Source organism: Hyperoodon ampullatus, assembly GCF_949752795.1.
Source record: "Hyperoodon ampullatus genome assembly, chromosome: 7".
In the NCBI taxonomy this organism is placed as follows: Eukaryota; Metazoa; Chordata; class Mammalia; order Artiodactyla; family Ziphiidae; genus Hyperoodon; species Hyperoodon ampullatus.
Genome location: NC_136920.1, coordinates 105,888,868 through 105,908,964, shown reverse-complemented (window position 1 = coordinate 105,908,964; position 20,097 = coordinate 105,888,868). Strand labels below are relative to the sequence as shown.

The following is a 20,097-nucleotide window of genomic DNA, read 5'->3' as shown; positions in this document are numbered from 1 at the left end:
AATGGGAGAGGCCACAATAGTGAGAGGCCCGCGTACTGCCAAAAAATAAATAAATAAAATTTAAAAAGCCACCAGAGAAAGAGGCCTTTTGAAGCCTCCATTAGCCTATCTTCAGCAGGGGGAACTATTTATGGGCTACAAAAACAAATTATTCTACAGTGTAACTTGGAAATGTGTCAACTCTAATGCCACCAGAAAGCAACTTCAGAATATTACTACAACTAATTAATGAATTTGGTAAAGTAGCAGGATACAAAATTAATGCAAAGAAATCTCTTGCATACCTATATACTAACAATGAAAACCAGAAAGAGAAATTAAGGAAACACTTCCATTGACCATTGCAACAAAAAGAATAAAATACCTAGGAATAAACCTACCTAAGGAGTCAAAAGACCTGTATGCAGAAAATTATAAGACACTGATGAAAGATATCAAAGATGATATAAACAGAGAGATATACCATGTTCTTGGATTGGAAGAATCAAGATTGTGAAAATGACTATACTACCCAAAGCAATCTACAGATTCAATGCAATCCCTATCAAATTACCAATGGCATTTTTCACAGAACTAGAACAAGCAATTTTACAATTTGTATGGAAACACAATAGACCCCAAATAGCCAAAGCAATCTTGAGAAAGAAAAACAGAGCTGGAGGAATCAGCTTCCCTGACCTCAGACTACAAAGCTACAGTAATCAAGACTGTATGGTACTGGCACAAAAACAGAAGTATAGACTAATGGAAAAGGATAGAAAGCCCAGAGATAAACCCACGCACAGATGGTCACCTTATCTTTGACAAAGGAGGCAAGAATATACAATGGAGAAAAGACAATCTCTTCAATAAGTGGTGCTGGGAAAACTGGACAGCTACATGTAAAAGAATGAAATTAGAACACTTCCTAACACCATACACAAAAATAAACTCAAAATGGATTAAAGACCTAAATGCAAGGCCAGACACTATAAAACTCTTAGAGGAAAACATAGGAAGAACACACTTTGCCATAAATTGCAGCAAGATCTTTTTTGACCCACCTCCTAGAGTAATGGAAATAAAAACAAAAATAAACAAATGGAACCTAATGAAACTTAAAAGCTTTGCACAGCAAAGGAAACCATAAACAAGATGAAAAGACAACCCTCAGAATGGGAGAAAATATTTGCAAATGAAGCAACTGACAAAGGATTAATCTCCAAAATGTATAAGCAGCTCATGCAGCTCAATGTGAAAACAACAAACAACCCAATCCAAAAATGGGCTGAAGACCTAAATAGACATTTCTCCAAAGAAGATATACAGATTGCTAACAAACACATGAAAGGATACTCAACATCACTAATCATTAGAGAAATGCAAATCAAACCACAATGAGGTATCACCTCACACTAGTCAGAATGGCCATCATCAAAAAATCTAGAAACAATAAATGCTGGAGAAGGTGTGGAGAGAAGGGAACCCTCCTGCACTGTTGGTGGGAGTGTAAATTGATACAGCCACTATGGAGAACAGTATGGAGGTTCCTTAAAAAACTACAAATAGAGCTACCATATGACCCAGCAATACCACTACTGGGCATATACCCTTAGAAAACCATAATTCAAAAAGAGACATGTGCCACAATGTTCATTGCAGCACTTTTTACAATAGCCAGGACATGGAAGCAAACTAAGTATCCATCGACAGATGAATGGATAAAGAAGATGTGGCACATATATACAATGGAATATTACTCAGCCATAAAAAGGAACGAAATTGAGTTATTTGTTGTGAGGTGGATGGACCTAGAGTCTGTCATACAGAGTGAAGTAAGTCAGAAAGAGGAAAACAAATACCACATGCTAGCGCATATATATGTAATATAAAAAAACAGTACTGATGAACCTAGTGGCAGGGCAGGGATAAAGACGCAGACGTAGAGAACGGACTTGAGGACACAGGGGTAGGGGAAGGGGAAGCTGGGACGAAGTGAGAGAGTAGCATTGACATATATACTCTACGAAATGTCAAATGGATGGCTAGTGGGAAGCTGCTGCATAGCAGAGGGAGATCAGCTCGGTGCTTTGTGACGACCTAGAGGGGTGGGATAGGGAGGATGGGAGGGAGGCTCAAGAGGAAGGGGATATGGGAATATATGTATGCATATGATTCACTTTGTTGTACAACAGAAACTAACACAACATTGTAAAGCAATTATACTCTAATAAAGATGTGGAAAAATAAAATTTAAAAAAAGCAAGCATTCAACTTCAAAATGAAAATGTAATATAAGTTGCAATGCATATTGAAATGGGACAAAGTGACTGTTGTCTGCTCTGCTGGGCAATATAAATCCTAGAAAAAGGAAACTTGCCAAATTATTACAATTCCTCTAGTCCTATACAGCAACAAGAATCCATTAAAAAGTCAATCTTAACTGCTTGGAAGTCAGATACCAAGAGTAGAAGAAAAGACGTCATGAAGTAAGGGGAGACATACTTTCTTTTGTCCTTGTTCTAGATTTAACAAACAACACCATATCTTGTCATTCCTGCGTAGATTTTTCAGTTGGGATGATTTCACTATAAACAGCTGTCAAATTTAACAGTAACAATTCTCATTATAAATTAATACATTTATTTTCAAGTATAAATGTAAGTTTGAACAGCAAGAGCAAATTTATCTATAGCCCAATCACCCCCACATGAACTGATCATGATATACAGAAGTGGAAAATTCCACCAGGGAACGGGAATCCAGAGTTTCAGATATCAGCTTTCTTATCTTCAATGCTAGAAGCATGTTCATAAAATTTTGCCAAAACCACAGTCTATTATTTAATGAAGTAATGAAGCAAGCTTGTCCATAAATTGTCCCATAAATTATAACACCCATTATATTTTCTTGTATTTATGATTATTATACAGAATAAAGGAATATGACACTTTGAAATTAGCAAAATATTTTTCTCTACTTAACTTCCCCGTATGTCATATGAACTTCTTACACTAGAAGGGGAGGGGAGAAGCTAACCAATTTTGAGGTACTCTATGACAATACAACATAGTTTAGAGAAGAGCAAGCTTAGTGTGGGTCTAGATCCAGCAAGTAACCCACTGGATTACATCCAGTCACTTTAGTTGTAACTCAGGATGTTTTCAAACAAAATGAACTTCAACCTCTGGCCTTAACAACTCTTACAGTTTCTGGAACTCTCATTCTATTCTGACTCTGCAGAAACAAGAGAGGGCCTAGAGCCAAAGGATACTACTGAAAAAGGTAAGAAATCAATGACTAGATTGGTCGATGAATCAAACTGCCTGATTGAACCTTAAAATTAATGGAGAATTTGGGTGTGATTATAGGACTTTTGTTGTTTTCTTTATCCAGTTTGTACATAGCAAGATTTCTAACAATGAGAAATCTATTTTTAAAAATCTATTTTCTTTCTATAAAAACCTGTAAAGTGAGGGGACCAGAAGAGAACATAACATTAGAAGACTTCTTGGACTCCTCATTTTGAATCCTTGCGCTAATGTGGATTCACAGCTCACCTTTGCTTCTCCCCCAACCTCCTTATTACCTGTGATTCTCAGCTGACAATTCAAGGTTTCCAAACTGCTGACTTAAAGCTCCCTGGACTCGCCAATGGGGCATCCATCATCATCAAATATTATTTATTTATTACATTCACACTAATGGACCCCATCAGAATACCTAACTTTATGTTTTTTATAGTGCCTCACAATTTACAAAAACTTCTCTCTACCCTCTTTGATTTTTGATCCATTTGACAGTGCTGTGGAGTTACAGACGAAGAAACCAAGACTGAGAGAGGTGAAATGGGTCACCTAACTGATGTTGTTCAAAAGTGGCAGAATTAGGTACAAAATACAAAACCCCAACACTAAGTAGAGTGCTTCTGCTAGCCCACCATGTTCTCTCCTACATGATTCTGTTAAAATTACTTCAGAGTAGAGGATTCATCTCTTCTTTTTTTTCTATAACCAAATGTTTGATGACAATGGATGAGGCTGCAAAAATACAGGTTGGTGCCATCTCTCTCTATAAATGCCTGACTTCTTATGTGATCATTGAATATGACTTCAATATTATATTTCCCCATATATTTTATAATAGATAAAATATTCCATAATAACTGCAGACTCGGTTTGCATAGAATTAAATCAGTTATCATAGAATTATGATTATTTTACATTTTACTTGGAATTTTGTACATAAATATATCCTAACACACGCCAAGCAATTTAATAAATACTATGCACACTACTGAAGTATATAACCTTCTGCAATATCTGGCAACTTTAATCATCACAGTATCCTCCCACAGCCAATAAAAGAGAAGTCTACCAATATCAAGCCCTCTAGAAAATCAGAGTTAAGCAGAAACACACACACACACACACACTCATCCTCATACAAATAGAGAAGTGTGGAGAGAGAAAAGCATTTGAGGTATTTGAAGGTAACTGCGCCTGTGGAGTAGAAAGCTACAGCTTGTTCAAGGGAGATGATGTATCTCAGGGATGATCAAATCAAGTTAACAACTGTGTCTTTTTTCAGAAGAGGGGTAGCCTTTGCAGTAGTACACCACACCTACGTAGAAACTGCTTAGTGGAAATAGTCCACCAGGCAGGCAATTGCAATAACCCATGGTGACCTTTATTACCATCTTCTTAATGGTATCCTTTTCAATTCAGCAAATATTTTTTTAGTTCCTGACAGTATGTCAGGCTCTGGGAATATAGAATAATAATATAGAGAGAGCCTGCCTTCATGAAATTCACAACACAGCAGTGAAGAAAAACAGTAAAGAAACAATTGGGATGGGACCTAACCTAATTTGAGATTTCATGCAAGGCTTTCCTCATGAAGTGATATTTCATCTGACGCAAAGAATGAAGTCAAGTTTCTCAGGTTAACAGAAAGGGAATAGGAACTGCTGTTCTGTTACCCGAAAACTGGGTTCACTTCTTAGTGGGTGTTGAGCTAAAAGACACAGCCAAGCCAAAGAGTGGGAGAAGGAAGGATTTATCACTTGCAGCAAGTAAGAACAACAGGTATCTTTCCCAAAGCAGTGTCTCCCCAACAGCAAAACTGGGGAAGTCTGAAGCTGAGGGTATATGCATATTCATTCTCTGCTAATTCTAATTCTTGAGCAGAGAAGAATTCAGCATAGAATTGAGACAAAGGTTGACAGAGTCCAAGCTTTAGTTGACCGAAATCTCGTGGGTCAGAAAAGCTCAACATCATCATTCCTTAGGTTCCAGCTGCATTGGGCAGGGGATGGGGTTGGGGGGCCTCAATTCTGTAAAACAGCCCAAGAATGTGCTTCAGGCTATCTTTACCATTGAAACAGAACTGAGAGCCTTTATAACTGATTTATTCTTTGCTACTGTTACTTCTCTTGCCTAAGAACTCATTTGTTCTTTTGTTCCCTTAAGATCATTAATTACTGAGACCTGTTCAAGGGCATTGTGTCCAGGCTTAGATCACAAAATGGCTTAAGTTTTTCTCTAATGTCAAGAAAGCCATGCCTGGTTCTCTTTCTCCAGGGACCCCCTACCCTATCTGCTTATAGGGTCTCAGCAGAGAGAATGGCATTGTGAATTCTCCAGCGTGCCTGGAGCCTAGAGATGCAGCTCATCCAAAGAAATTAGCAGCTACCAAATCTCTTTCAAACCTGTGGTACAACCTGAAAGGAGTACCAATTCTTGGTTGATTATTTCAAACACTGACCATGTGCAGAAGGTGTGGGTTAGATGAGCTGAGAAAAGGTTTAAAAAAGGTTTCCTTGACATTTTATGAATTATTGCTTACATTTTTACCAGCATCCAGGTGCTCTTTGTGCTCTAAAGCTGTTTTTTTTTTTATTGGAACCAATTTTAGACTCTATCACCAAATGTAGTAGGCAGAATGATGTGTCCCCAAAACTGTCCATGTCCTAGTACCCTGGAACCTGTGAATAGTTCACTTTACATAGTGTGATATTATGATATAAGAAATACATATTTTAGTCTTGGTTTCAGATCCTAAAACCCTTGTAATTTTCTAAATGATAAGAATGAAAGGAGCACCTTTTTTTGTTTGTTTGTTTGTTCATCCCCAGTTCCTGAAATAGCTGCAGAGTGATAAAGGTGAAAGAATCATCTTTTGTTATTCATAACAGGCCCTCTTCAACCACACCAGAGTTTATGTTAATAATATGACTTTAAGAAAGCCCCTAAGGATGGGGGACTGGCTGCCAAGGGAACCAGCCAGTGATTAGAGGGCTGGAACTTTCAGCTCCACCCCCAGGGAGGGGAGAGGGGCTGGAGGCTGAGTTAATCACTAATGACCAATGAGTTAATCACTTGTGCCTACATAACAAAGCATTCATAAAAACCCCAACCAAGGTATTCAGAGATCTTCCAGGTCGGTGAACACACTGAGGTGCTGGGAGGGTGATGTACCTGGAGAGGGCATGGAAGCTCCATGCCCCCTCCTCCATAGCTTGCCCTATGCATTTCTTCTACCTTACTGTTCCTGAGTTGTATCTTTTTTATAATAAACTGGTAATCTAACAAGTAAACTTTTCTTGAGTTCTGTGAACCACTCTAGCAAATTATCAAACCCGAGGAGGAGGTTATGGGAACCTCTGATTTATAGCTGGTTGATCAGACGTACAAGGTGACAACCTGGGACTTGTGAGAGGTGTCTGAAATGGGCAGTTGGGGGATGGGGGCAATCTTTGGGGACTGAGTCCTTAACCTGCGTCATCTGCACTAGCTCCAAATAGTGTCATAACTAAATTGTAGGACACCCAATTTGTGTCTGGAGAGTTGAAGAATTGGTTGATGTGAGAAAACCACGCACCCCCACCCTGACATTTGTTGTCAGAAGTACTGAGTTTAGGAAAATACAATTTTTTCCTTTTACATGGCAACAGGGACTTTGAAGATGTGATTATGGTTAAGTACATTGAGATGAGTCCTTAAAAGGAAGACTCTTTCCCATCTGTGGTTGAGGAAGGTATGACTACAGAAGAAGACTCAGAGAGGTGCAAAGTTGCTGGCTTTGAAGATGGGGGAAGGGGCCAACGGCCAAGGAATGCAGGTATCCTCTAGAAACTGGAAAAGGAAGGGAAATCCACTCTCCCTAGAGCCTCCAGAAAAGAACAAAACCCTGCTGACACCTTGCTTTTAGCCCAGTGAGACCTGTGTCAGATTTCTGCCCTAAGGAAGTTGTAAGATAATAAATCTGTGTTGTTTTCAGTTACTAAATTTGTGGTAATTTGTTATGACAGCACTAGAAAACTAATACTCCAAGTCAACTTAGTTGCATATAACACTTAAAATAATACTTGAATCATAATATTATTTAACTATTTACATTCATCTCAATGAATGGCCTTAGTAACAAGATAATCACATCAAGTAAAAAGCCTATTAAGTAACTTCAGACAAAGTTGATCAGGAGCCATCCTGGATTAAAACACTTTCATTATTTTCTGGGGAAAAAAATGAAACCATGCCATCAAGACAGAAACTACCGAACTAGTTTTATTCAAACCAACAAAAGTAAAAATTGGAAATCCAGTGATTTCCTTACATATTATGTCCTGCATGATTCCTAGGTAGTCAAGAATACAAGGGAAACATACTAATACTCACCGTCTATACAATAAAAGGGAGACAAGTGCCAGTCACTGTATTGAGCTTTTACATATATTATCTTACTGGATTTTCATACAAACCTAAAATGTAGGTAACATTTTGCAAAAGTTCAAAGTTTTTTAACCAAGTTGATATGACAAATAGATAGTAACACTAGATTAAAATCCAAACAAGATTCTAAAGCCTGTGATCTTTCCATTCCTCTATGCTAAGAAAATGAAATAATTGTGGGAAGAAAGATAGTAAGAAGGGTGCCCAGTACCAGAATGATGTCCTCTCAACTCCTACGGCATTTGCATTGTAACTTTCCTTCCCATTTTCTACATCCTCTCTGTAGTGTTCTATATGCCTGTTGTATTTGTTTTACTAGATTATAAATGCAGAAACTGTCATGGATATTTTTGTGCCTCCCCCTTATATACATATCCACACAGTATCTAGTACTGTTATTATTGTTGTTGTTACTATTTTTACCATTATTATTATTACTGTTACCACTGTTATTGTTTACAGTAGTAATGACAATATCTGACATTTGTTGAGTTCACACTATGTACCAAGCACTGTTCTAACGATTTCACAATTTCATAATCCTAATGCATTTAATCCTCCCAACAATCCTAAAGGTAGGTACTTTTTTTTTTTTTCTGTCCACACCACGCAGCATGTGGGATCTTAGTTGCCCAACCAGGGATCCAACCCGTGCCCCCTGCAGTGGAAGCATGGAGTCTTAACCACTGGACCACCAGGGAAGTCCCAGGTAGGTACTACTTTTATTCCTCTTTATAGATAAAGAAACTGAGGCACAAGACATTAAGCAACTTTCCCAATATCACACAGCTAGTAAGTGATAGAACCTGGAGAGCAGCCCAAGCAGTGTGGCTGATAATCATTGTTATATTGGAAGTACAGTAGCCCCCTCCACTTTATCCATGAGGGATACATTCCAAGAACCCAAGTGGAAGCCCAAAAACGTGGATAGTACTAAACCCTATATGTGCTATGTTTTTTCCTATACCTACATACCTATGATAAAGTTTAATTTATAAATGAGGTTAACAACAGTAACTAATAGAATAGAGCAATCACAACAATATACTGTTATAAAAGTTATGTGAATGTGACCTCTCTCAGAATATCTTATGGTACAAATTTAATGCCTTTTCCACCTTAACTGAGCATTTATTACACACTGTGGCTGTAACTTTTGCAGTTTGAGGTGCTGCAGCAACACTAGCACACATTTCTTTTTCCTTCTTCACAACTTCACATCTAGAAGATTTGTTCTTACCATATATCTTAGCAACCTCAGCTGACAATTTTTTCTTTATTAAGTAGAGAACTTTCACCTTTTCAATTAAAGAAAACACTTTATGGCTTCTCTGTGGTATATCCAAATTGCCAACATCACTACTCTTTCATTTGGGGGTCATTTTTAAGTAAAATAATGGTGACTTGAACACAAGAACAGTCAATCTGATAACCAAGATGTTACAAGTGACTAATGGGCAGGACACGCAGGACAAAGGGATTCAAGTCCCAGATGGAGCAGACGGCACAGGATTTCATCATGCTACTCAGAGCAGCACGCAATTTAGAACTTATGAATTGTCTATTTCTGGAATTTCAATTTAATATTTTCAGACCTCAGTTGACCACGGGTAACTGAAACCAAGGACAGTGGGGATGCTACTTGCATTTATTATGAACTCAAGAAACCTTTATTATTAACCTAACAAAAGTGAGGTGGCTTAATAAAAACAACTGTGTGTCAGGTGCCATACTAAGTGCTTATATGTGTTGTTTCATTTAAATCTCACAAAAGCTTTTGTAAGAAAGGGATTACAAGTACAATTGAATAGGTGAGAAACTGAGTTTTAGCTGTTCAGTTTGTATTTTCTCATCCTACACAGTGCCTCCCTGATAAGAACAAAAATAAAATATACAATATTGAGGATTATAATACCATACAGGGAGACCAATTGATACAAACTACCCTGCATCTCTAACAATGGGCATTAACACACTCGTTTGATTATATGTTCTACAATGAATTATTTTAATAAGGGGTGTTCTAATGAAAATAAGATGACATAAAATCTATTTATGATATCCTCCCTCTGTCCTCCAATTTTTGACTGGCTGAAATGAGAAAGTCTGAAACACATATTCAACTCACCTATTCTCTTTGGACACAGGTCAGAGAAACTTGAGTCCTACAGCCTACAAGGGGGGAGGGGGCAGCACTAAACTGTGGGCAACATGTAGAGGATATGGCTTCTACCTCCAGGATTCTCCCTCTCCCCAGACTCCTGTGTGAGAATTCTAAGAGGGGCACCAGGTGAACACCCTCCAAAGGCTAGGAACAGGAGATCCAGGAGGGCTGACAAGATGGGCGCAGGGATGGGGGAAGGGTAGATTAGTATTGGGTAATGAGTGTGCTGCTGTTTCAAGAGTTTAGATGACTAGAGTTTATGACCGTGTGACAGATATACAGCCCTCTCTCTACCCAGCCCAGTCCGGCAAATGCACGAAAGAAAGCAGACTAACCCTGTTCTCAGTGGGCAGCCAAGAAGCCACGACCCATAAAATTTTAAATTGCTAATACTGCCTGCCCATTGAGGCGGAGGCTGAATAGGAAGTTTGAAGAAGTTTTTTTTTTTTAACCGTTGGAAAATCTAAATGTACATCCCTTGTTGATTATCAAACAAAAATACAGATTTCAAGACTTGAGGGTTTTGGGTTTTTTTCTGTTTTGTGTGGTTTAAACTGTAAAACCTAATTTGGCATTATTTTATAAAGTTGAACAATCACATACCCTATAATCCAGCAATTCCCCTCTTAGATGTATGTATAGGTGCATGTGTGTGTATAAAAGAAGCTCTTACAAGTGATCAATAGGAGCCATGTAGAAGAATGTTCCTAGAAGTCCTGTTCACTATTGCAAAAAACATAGAAAAAAGCCCAAATGCCCATCAAGAGAATGAGTAAATAAAATGTGGTATACTCACAGGAAAGAATATATGAAGCAAAAGGGAGTGTTTTGCAGCATCAGGCAACAATATGGATGAAACTTAGCAATGTGATATAGGTGTGTAAATAAATCCCAAAGACTATATATAGCATACCCTTTTTAAAAAGTAAAAAAAAAAAAAAGATAATAAAAAATAATTTTTTAGAAATACATAGAGGTACCAAACTATATCAAAATGAGAGCAAGGAAATGGTGAAAGGAGGATTCAGGATGGTGATTATCTTTGGTTGGGGAAGAAGGGATATGAAAGAGGAGATGACTAATAGGTAGATGAAAATTACCATCACAATTCCAGTTTTAGGGCTCGTTGTAGGTATACAGGAACTTACTGCACAAAAAAAAAATTAACTTATTCATGGGCCAACAATGAAAGGGTGTCATGAGTCAGGGATTATGATTAATCCACTTCTGTGCAACTGGAATCTAAAAAATAAATTAAATGATGCCCCAGAAAGAGCATTATATTTATCCTGTGAATTTATATACTCTCTGGCACCCCAAGGCGATACAAATAACCCAGAGCAAAAACCCTAGGGGTTAAATTGTCCAAGGCCTTTTCTTTCTGTTTATTGCCCAGCTCATAGGAGGCAGGGTCACCACTCTGGTTAGTAGCAAGGCTCTGTGACCAGACTGACTTGGTGGAGGAGATGAAACCTGGCTGCTTTCCTTACTACTGTGTGACTAATCCTGTTAGGGAATACAATTTAACCTCTCAGTGCCTCAGCTTCCAAATGTGTCCAGTAGGCTGGCAATGATAGTATAATACTTACTGCAGAGTATTATTGTAAGGATTACATGAGTTAATCCACATGAGGTGCTGGAATAGTGAAGTTGCTCTAGGTATACTAAATAAACTTTACTCAACAAAGATTGGCTTTTATTATTTTTTTTATCTCTGGCTTGATACCACAGTGAAAAGCTTAAGAAAATATTCTCCTAAACTCTTTTGTGCAGTACTCCTCTGGGAAGCTCTAAGTTTCAAGCTCTCAATAATACTAGCCTCAAGCTCTCAGTAGGATTTGTTGGACTGAAAAAACTGAGTTAAAATGTTCCTTAAATACTCTGGTTTCCAAAAAATGACTAGAAAGAAGTTTGGGACTCAAAGGTGGTTTTTCATGGAAACTTTCTCTGCATCATTAGCATAAATAACCAAGTTTTTGTGACATATTACTTATCTGATGACTTTAATTAACATAGACTCCTGTAACCATCCCCAAAAAATCCAAAAATTTGTGGACTTAAAGTTTTTATAATTTATTAAAATAAAAACCATTTAAATCTTTATACAGGGCCTATTTATATTTTCACTATGAGCAATTCTAAGAAACTGGGTTACCTGGTTTCTACAGCGTTAACAGGTTAGAAGTCATAATTTAGAAAGAATGCAGATTTTCAGAGATATGCTCAGTAATACAGAAAAAAATCATGTGTGCCAACTGTAAGAAAGAAGTCAGAAAAAAATAAGACAAAAAATTAACCTCTGATCATATTACAACCACTCAGCATAATACTTTTAATCATCATAATCATCATAATGATGATCCTGAATCATGAAGAAAAGGTGATATGTTGAATGCACTTTGTTTATTAAAAGGCAAGTAGTCTCATATATCTGTTTTAAATATACCATGAAGACTTCTAAATAATGGCTTTTTTTCCCTTGGTAAAATCTCCAGGATTAGTTGCAAATGGACCCACTAAGTAATTCAATGGGTTGGCCTACCCTAGAAAGTTGTTTGATACAAACCAATTAAATGTTGAAAAACTGCTGCCCAAAATTATGAATAAATTAATTAACAGAAGTCAGTAATCCATTACATAAACAGTGTCATTTTAATTGGGTTTAAAAGTAAATTTTAATACTTTAAAAGAGTGGGTCATAAGTTTTCTGTAAAATTCACCTGCATGAAATGATTCATTTTCTCTTGTGTTCCTCAGTAAATAATAATATTAGGAAGCTTTATAACTTTTTAACAAACTTACCAAAACTTATATACACAAGCAGTTACCTTAAGAGCCAGTTCGCTTCTTCCACAGCTATGGCTAGTGAAAATTACCTTTTTTGTCACAATATGGTAAACGTAATGAGTTAGGAAACAGGTAACTGAAGGGCATAGAGGAAGGACATCCAACAGAGAGACAGCAAGGAGCCAGGGAAGAAGACTGCCTGACTTGATGCCGTCTACAAAGAGTCTTTAAGCAGCCATGAGGTCAGATAGGAAAGCATTCAAGGAGGGAGGTACAGGTGTAAAGATGCAGACTATGATGTGTAACAGCAAGGGACTCAGAGGCACGCCGTTATTGCTGGGCCGCCACATGAGAGATGGATGTTCTGGGAGATAAGCTTGGAGAGGGAAGTGGGCCAGTGATAGGGGGCCTTAGAGTTCACGTCAAGAACCTTGAGTTCTCACAAAAGGACAAATATTGCATGATTCCACTTATATAAGGGATCTAGAAGAGTCAAATTTGTAGAGACAGAAAGTAGAATGGTAGTTACCAGGGGCTGAGGGTAGAGGGGGTTGCAGAGTTCGTGTTTACACAGGTTCAGAGTTTCTGTTTGGAATAATAAACAAGTTCTGGAAATGGAGAGCGGTGATGGCTGCACAAGATTGTGAATGTACTTAATGCCACTTAACATGGTTAAAATGGTTACTTTTATGTTATATATATTTTACCATAATAAAAACCACTAAAAAAATGGTTACTTTTATGTTATATATATTTTACCATAATAAAAACCACTAAAAATATAATAATTGTGTTCGGGTAAAGAAGAAAACAAAGGAGGAAGGAGAGGAGGGGGGAGGAAGGCAAAGAGGGGAACAACAGCCAGGAGCAGTAGCAACAGCCACAGCTTGAGCTCCATCCAGTAACCAGTGGCTCTCAGTCTCGTTTTAGCTGCAGAACCCTTTCTTCAAACATCTTGCACAGAAGCCCAACTATAAACCAGGCAAAGCAACAGACGGGTGGGGGTCAGAGGCCAGCCCAGGAGCCACCAGCTTCTGTTTCCTAATTTGCCCCCATAATGGACCCAGAGGAGTCTCCAGGGAAGCCCAAGAGCTCCCTCAATTTGCAAACCACTGGTGCAGGTGATGGGAGGAAGCCAAAAGGTTTCAGCCTGAACATGGTGCAGTGAGATTTCTGAGATAGTACTGTAAAACAGTCTGGTTTGGAATCAAATGAAACTATTTCAACTGTGCCTCTCACTAAGCATGTGCCTTCAGGCAAGTTACTTCTATGCTATCAAAGGGACTAAAAAAACTTTTTATAAGGACTGATGAAATGTTAGTAGGATGCCTTGATAGGGGGTAAATTCTCATTTGATGGCAGCTATTGGTACCCTTTAATTTTATTTGACATCACTCTGGTTCCTGTGAAATAATATGATTTAGGGTAGGTGGAGGCATGGATGGAAGCTACAACAAAAGTCCAAGTAATGATAAAGGCCTAAACTGAAGTAGTGATAATAAGGATTGGAGGGGAAGGTGGACTCCAGAAATATTCTGGACGTGCTGTCAAGATGGGAAATAAGCACTGGCAGCCATCTCATATTCCTCCAAATCAACCTGAAGAAAGGAGAAGAGATAAGCAGGAATAACCCAAAGGTTATTCCTAGAACTGGTCTGGGGGAGGGACAGGACTATACCCGGGGCACAGAACAGCCAGAGGCCAAGTGGAAGGCTTTTAATGTAAACCCTTACCTCTCCCCTACATTGCATTACTGCCTATCCCTTTAACAACTTCCTGCAGTGTTGAGAAGTTAAAAAGGTTCAGGCTTTCTAGCCAGGAGCCATTCCTCCACCCACCTCCCTCCAAGCTCCTAGGGCTAATCGGTTACAACCTAGAGAGACTGCCTCCTCCTTCTTCCAGAGCAGCTGGTGATAAAGCCATGGTCACAGAACAGCCTGATGGAGGGGTGCCAAACAAAAGCAATCAACAGTGGTTCTGTAATGCCCAAGGATTCTCCATTCTGGGATTCATCCCCTCCCTTCTACTTAAAGCCACCTGGAGGGACTTGACCAGGCCTGGCCATCGACTCTTCCCCAGTACACAAGGGGACATGTCTGAGAATGCTCATCAGTGTTGTTTGTGGCTGGGAGTTGGAACTATCTGAGTGTCCATCACTGAAGGACCATGGAACCACAGATAGTGAGAAACAACAGGCTAGATCAGTGATTCTCAACCAGGGTCACTTTGTCCCCCAGGAAACATCTGACAATGTCTGGAAAGATTTTTGATTATCACAACTCAGAGGTAAGGAGGTGGAGAGAGTGCTATACTAGCATCTAGAGGGTAGAGGCCAGGGATACTGCTACATCCCACAGTGTACAGGCCAGCCCCCAGATCAAAGAATTATTTGACCCAAAATGTCAATAAGGTTGAGATTGAAAAACAATGGAGTAGAAGAAAAAAACATGACTGGGTCATAAACATATAGTGCTGAATAGAAAAAAAAAATTTTTTTAAAGAGATGTGATCTATTATAAAATTCCTATTTGGAATTAAGGATTCATATAGTCACATCCGATATTCATTGTGTACGTATTTTCAAGGTAACGCTACACTTGGCAGAGAATACAATAGTGACCAAAACTAGATTGGATTCCTTACCTCCTGAAGTCTAGTAGAAGAGGCAGATATTAATTAATCTTGCAAATTAAAAGGGGAAGGGAGAAGATATTTTGGAGACTGGTAGGATCTAGAGTTCCCTAATCCCCCACTTGCAAGGGCCACAGAAATTTCTTCAATTTACAGTACCTTTCAGGAGGGCTACATATCGGCTTAGGATTGTGTTGTGCACACAGTGAATGCTCAGTAGATGTTTGTTGAGTGAATAGATGAAGGCTGTACAGTTAAACACCACTAAATGACTCCTTCCAAATTTCTGCGCCTTAACCTTTGAAATGAGGAAACCAAACAGAAAGGAAGAACCAAAGGGCCAGGCCCTTTACTAGACAGTAACAAGGAGTACACGTGTAGACGGACCAACTACTACTGTTCATTCCTCCTCAAGACTGTGCCCCCCTCAAACCAAGCTATTTGCAGTTCCTTGAGCAAAATACTCTTTGGCATCTCTAAGCCTGGACTGTCCTTCCTCACCTAGTCCACCTGGAAAACTCATTCATGCTTCAAATTCCTGATCACCTTCTCTGTCGAGCTCCCTCATGCTGGTGGACTTGAGCCCTGGCCTCCGTTGTGCCATCTGTACTTTATGCTCACCTCCACAGTACTTATCATAACTTCTTTTTTTTATGATTTTTTTTATCATAACTTCTTATCATAATTTGATCATGAGTTCTCTGGGAACAGGAACTATATCCTATTCATCTTAATAGCACAGAGACTAGTCGAGAACCTAGAACATCATAGATGCTGCAGGTTTGTCGAATGAAAGACTGAATGAATGAATACATGTCCTGCACTGTACTACAAAAAGAATGGGATAAAACCTATGCCCTCAAAAAGCTTACCATCTATTTGATGGGAAAAGGATAAATATGTGAAATAATAATTAACAATTTTTGCTAGAGATATAAATTTGATAGTCATTATAAGAAACATGCATTTTGTCATATGTGAATTAGAGTATACATTAGGATATAATCTGCTAGATAGTATACATACGATTAAATAATATCCTCAGGTATTCCTGGAAATCCATATCCTCCTATCATAGTATTTGTCATTTGAGTTGATAGCAATAAGTGACAAAAGCTGAAATTACAAGCAGAGTCTACTTGGAAACATAGAGTGCTCATTATCATGAATGCCTGGCATGTAGTGTGTCCTCAATAAGTTTTTATTGAACGAGTGACCTGATATTTTTAATCATAGAGAAAAAGTTATCTGTCTACTACTGAGGCAGGCATATCAGGAGTTGGTGTTACCTAGAATATATCCCTCTCATAATGAAAACAGAACCAGCTCAAGGTCCTAAACTTTTCCTCTGTTATTTAGTACCCAGTTGCCAAAAGAGGTATTATTGCCTCCTTTTGGTAAAAGGAGTAGAAACCAGTTTTGTGGTCACAAACTATTCCTTTATATCCTATCCATATGATAATAACACATCTACTCACCAACCTCTCTCTGTCCCATAACGGTTAGGGATTCATGGAGCTAAACTCAAATTTAGGGGATGAGTTTTAATACTGAGAGTTTAAAATACTGAATATAAGAAGTCCTAGATATCGGGTAAACTGGATTTTTCTGATTGCTGGGTTAGACAAAGAGAAACTGCAAACAAGAATTCGTGTTTGGACGGTTGCCAGAGGTAGGACTGAAAATCTTAATGAACAAAAGAGCTCAGCCAACCAAAAAAAAAAAAAGCTCCAGCCCAAGACCCTCAGAATAAAGATCAATAAAGGGAAGAGTGTAGGGAGTATGGCAGAATGGAAAGGAAGCCTCAAGAACCTTAGTCATCCCTCATTCATTCATTTATGGGGTTGTGGGAAATACAAAAATTTAAAAGACTTGATTCCTGCTGTTAAGGACTTCATCCATCAGGAATGCAAGATACACATAAATAGCTATCACACAGGGAAGAAAGTAAAAATCCATAAGGGAGGCACAAAAAAAGTGTGTTCAGAAACAGAAGAAATCTTCTATCTAGGAAGCTATCCGATGTTCCTGGTAAGACATACCAGATTTTGAAAATATTAGAGCATTAGGAAAAAACAATTATTGCTAATCCTTGTTATGTCTTGCTCAACTAACCCACCATATTGTCTGTCTTCTCATCAGGGTTGCTTGTCATCTCCTGAAGCAACACCACATCTTCCTATCACCCAGGAATGGAGGGTGTAAACTAACCCATGCATAGTACCATGAACAAGGCTGTCTGCCACTCCTGCGTAATCAGCCACTTAATCTCCACAATAACCCAACAAGGTAGGTACTGTTATTATCCCCATTCTACAAGTAAGAAAAGTGGGGCACAGAGAAGTTAAGTGACTTGCCCAAGGTCACCCAGCTGGTAAGTGGCACAAAAACAGGATTTGAGTCCAGGATCTGTACCCTTAGACATTACACTACACTGTCTCCCAGCTGAGAACTTATGGCTAAATTTATCAGACATACTGTATACAGCTGGATAATACAAGGTGATTTTTGGCCCTTTAAACACACACACAGCTATTTAAAACTTATTTACATGAAAAAATACATACACCATTATTGATCTAGTTTTGAATATAGTATGACTTTTTAAGACAGTTTTCACAATCTTTAATGGAAAATTCACTTTGTTAATCTTAAAAAAAAAAAAAAAGAAGTGCCAGCGGCCAGGAGTAGTTAAGCCCAGTTTAGACTGGGGCTGGCAGGCACCACCCCTTACAGGTCATCGCATGGCCTTGGGGAAATTGCTAAGCCTTCTTTGTTTCTCCATCAGCAAAGCAGGGATAACAACAGTGCTATCTCATAAAATGGTATGGATTAAATGATAGTATCCATATAAATCGCTAAGCACAGTACGTGACATAGTGAATGCTCAGTGAACGTTCGCTTTCATTATTTAGATCCTGAGTTATCTGTATTTCCAGGATGCGAGTCGTCCAGTAACCACAGAAATGCTTTCCCCGTCCCAGAGTCTCTGTCGATCCCTTGAGCACATTTCTCTCTATTTTCCACGTAACACAGTGACAAGAGAAGCAGGCTTCCCTGGACCCCAGACCCGAAGGTGGCTACGTCGCCTCGCTCAGTCCGGGAAAGAGGCAGGCTCTGGATTTCCTCGGGGCGGCACCACAAAACTCAACCCAGACTTCTCACTTGGGTGAACTCAACTGTTAGTGAGGGATCACCCGCCCACTCTGCCGGGCTCCGCAGCAGGGAATGTGGGCACCGGCGGCAGGAAGAGGAGCTCACCCACCTACCAAGCCCGAGACTGGGCACCCCTCCTTCACAGCATCCCTGGGGACTTCGTCCCCTCCCCGCTGGGAGGCCACTGGGGATCGACCTAACAATGCCCAGACAGTGAATTTCCCCTCAAATCCTCTGAAATACATCCCCACGATTTCTAAGAGGGGGTCAAGGGAGGGACACCAAGAGCTTCATAAAGCCAGTAAACAGCTACATCCCTGCAGCACATGTTCAGCCGCCTGAACCAGCACCCCAGTGCTTGCCGCCGCCACGTGCGAACCCGGGAGCTCCCAGCAGCGCCCGCCGCCCAGCCGGTCGCTGTGCGCGGCCTCCACTCACCAGGTGAAGAGTTTGTCCTTGATCCGGCGCAGCAGGGTGGCGGACTCGCTCGCTGCTCCCTGCGCGTGCGGCTGCGGGCGGGCGGATCCCGCCGGCGAGGTGGCCTCCATGGGAGCCCCGCGGTCTCCGGCGCCCGGAACCCCTAGACGTGTCGGGTCCCGGAAGACGGGAGGCGGTGCCTGTGCTGCCGGTGGGGGCTCGGCTCGGCCAGTGAGTCCGCGCTCCCGGGTTCGCTCGCACCGCGGCCGGCGGGCTCCTTCTGCGGCAAATCATTAACTGTCAAGCCCCTAGGGCCAGACAATACATTTGCAGATTGCAACCTGGCACCTCGGGGAGGCAGGAGCAGGAGGAGAAAGGGCGCTTCTTTTTTCCGCCTTGGCAGTCGAGCTTCACTTTTGGGTGACACCCAATATGCATTTCAAGTTCTTATGGTCCCTTATTTAAAATCAGCAAATGAGGTGAATCGAGGTTATGCCAGCGTGTACTAACCTAAGAAGCAGTGATTTAGCTACTGCCTGACCTTTGCTAACTGGGAAGGTCCGGCTGACCCCTCCCCTGACCTAGTCTCCCTCCCTCTGACTAACTTATAAAAGATATTTCCCATCTAATAGAACTGAAGACGCCTTAGTTCTGTGTTTCTTGTTTTCTCAAAACATAGGTAAAATCCTATGTTTCCTATCCGTAAAAGGATGCCGGAAACATGTCTTCGTGGTCCTTGTGGTGTGTCTCGTTCCTTACGGTGTGTTCGGTTTGCCTTTCAATATTCAGAATTGTCTCTGAGGTGCTAGAGAAGAATGTCAACCCTTGGCGCTCAGCTAGGGTGTCCTGGGCCTGGGTCACGCCTTCCGATGCTTCTGCGGGCCAAGTAGGGACTAGGAACTGGGGTCCAAAAGTTCCTGACTCACTGACAGAAAGGACGTTGGTAGGTCTGGTAGACTGCTACTTCCGGAAAGGAGATCAGGAAGACAAAAGGAAAGGTGTTGGGACCATGTTTTTCCTGACCACCTCCTTCCCGGGCAAGGTCCGGGAGGCGGGAGTGGGAGCAGGCTGTGAGAAGATTCTAAGACAGAAAATAGATTTTGAAAAATGAAATGTAGCTTTAGGAACCCCAAGTTTAGCAACTACAGAAACACCAAAATTTAAATGAAATGTTTTTTTTAATTGTTTAAGAAGAGAGAAGGTGATACGATAATGGAAGCAGAGCTTGGA

The 20,097-nt window shown here is 40.1% G+C and overlaps 1 protein-coding gene across 1 annotated transcript in view; it reads right to left on the bottom strand.

Annotated features, from left to right (window-relative positions):
* SLC35F2 (solute carrier family 35 member F2) overlaps window positions 1–19,159 on the bottom strand; it is a gene marked incomplete at its 3' end in the record, with an annotated part of 47,545 nt that extends 28,386 nt beyond the window's left edge. The window contains exon 1 of the mRNA XM_079708547.1: window positions 18,889–19,159. Coding sequence (XP_079564673.1) covers window positions 18,889–18,998 — 110 coding nt within the window. The 5' untranslated portion in view covers window positions 18,999–19,159. The remainder of the gene's footprint in view (window positions 1–18,888) is intronic.
* Between the last annotated feature and the right edge of the window lie 938 nt (window positions 19,160–20,097).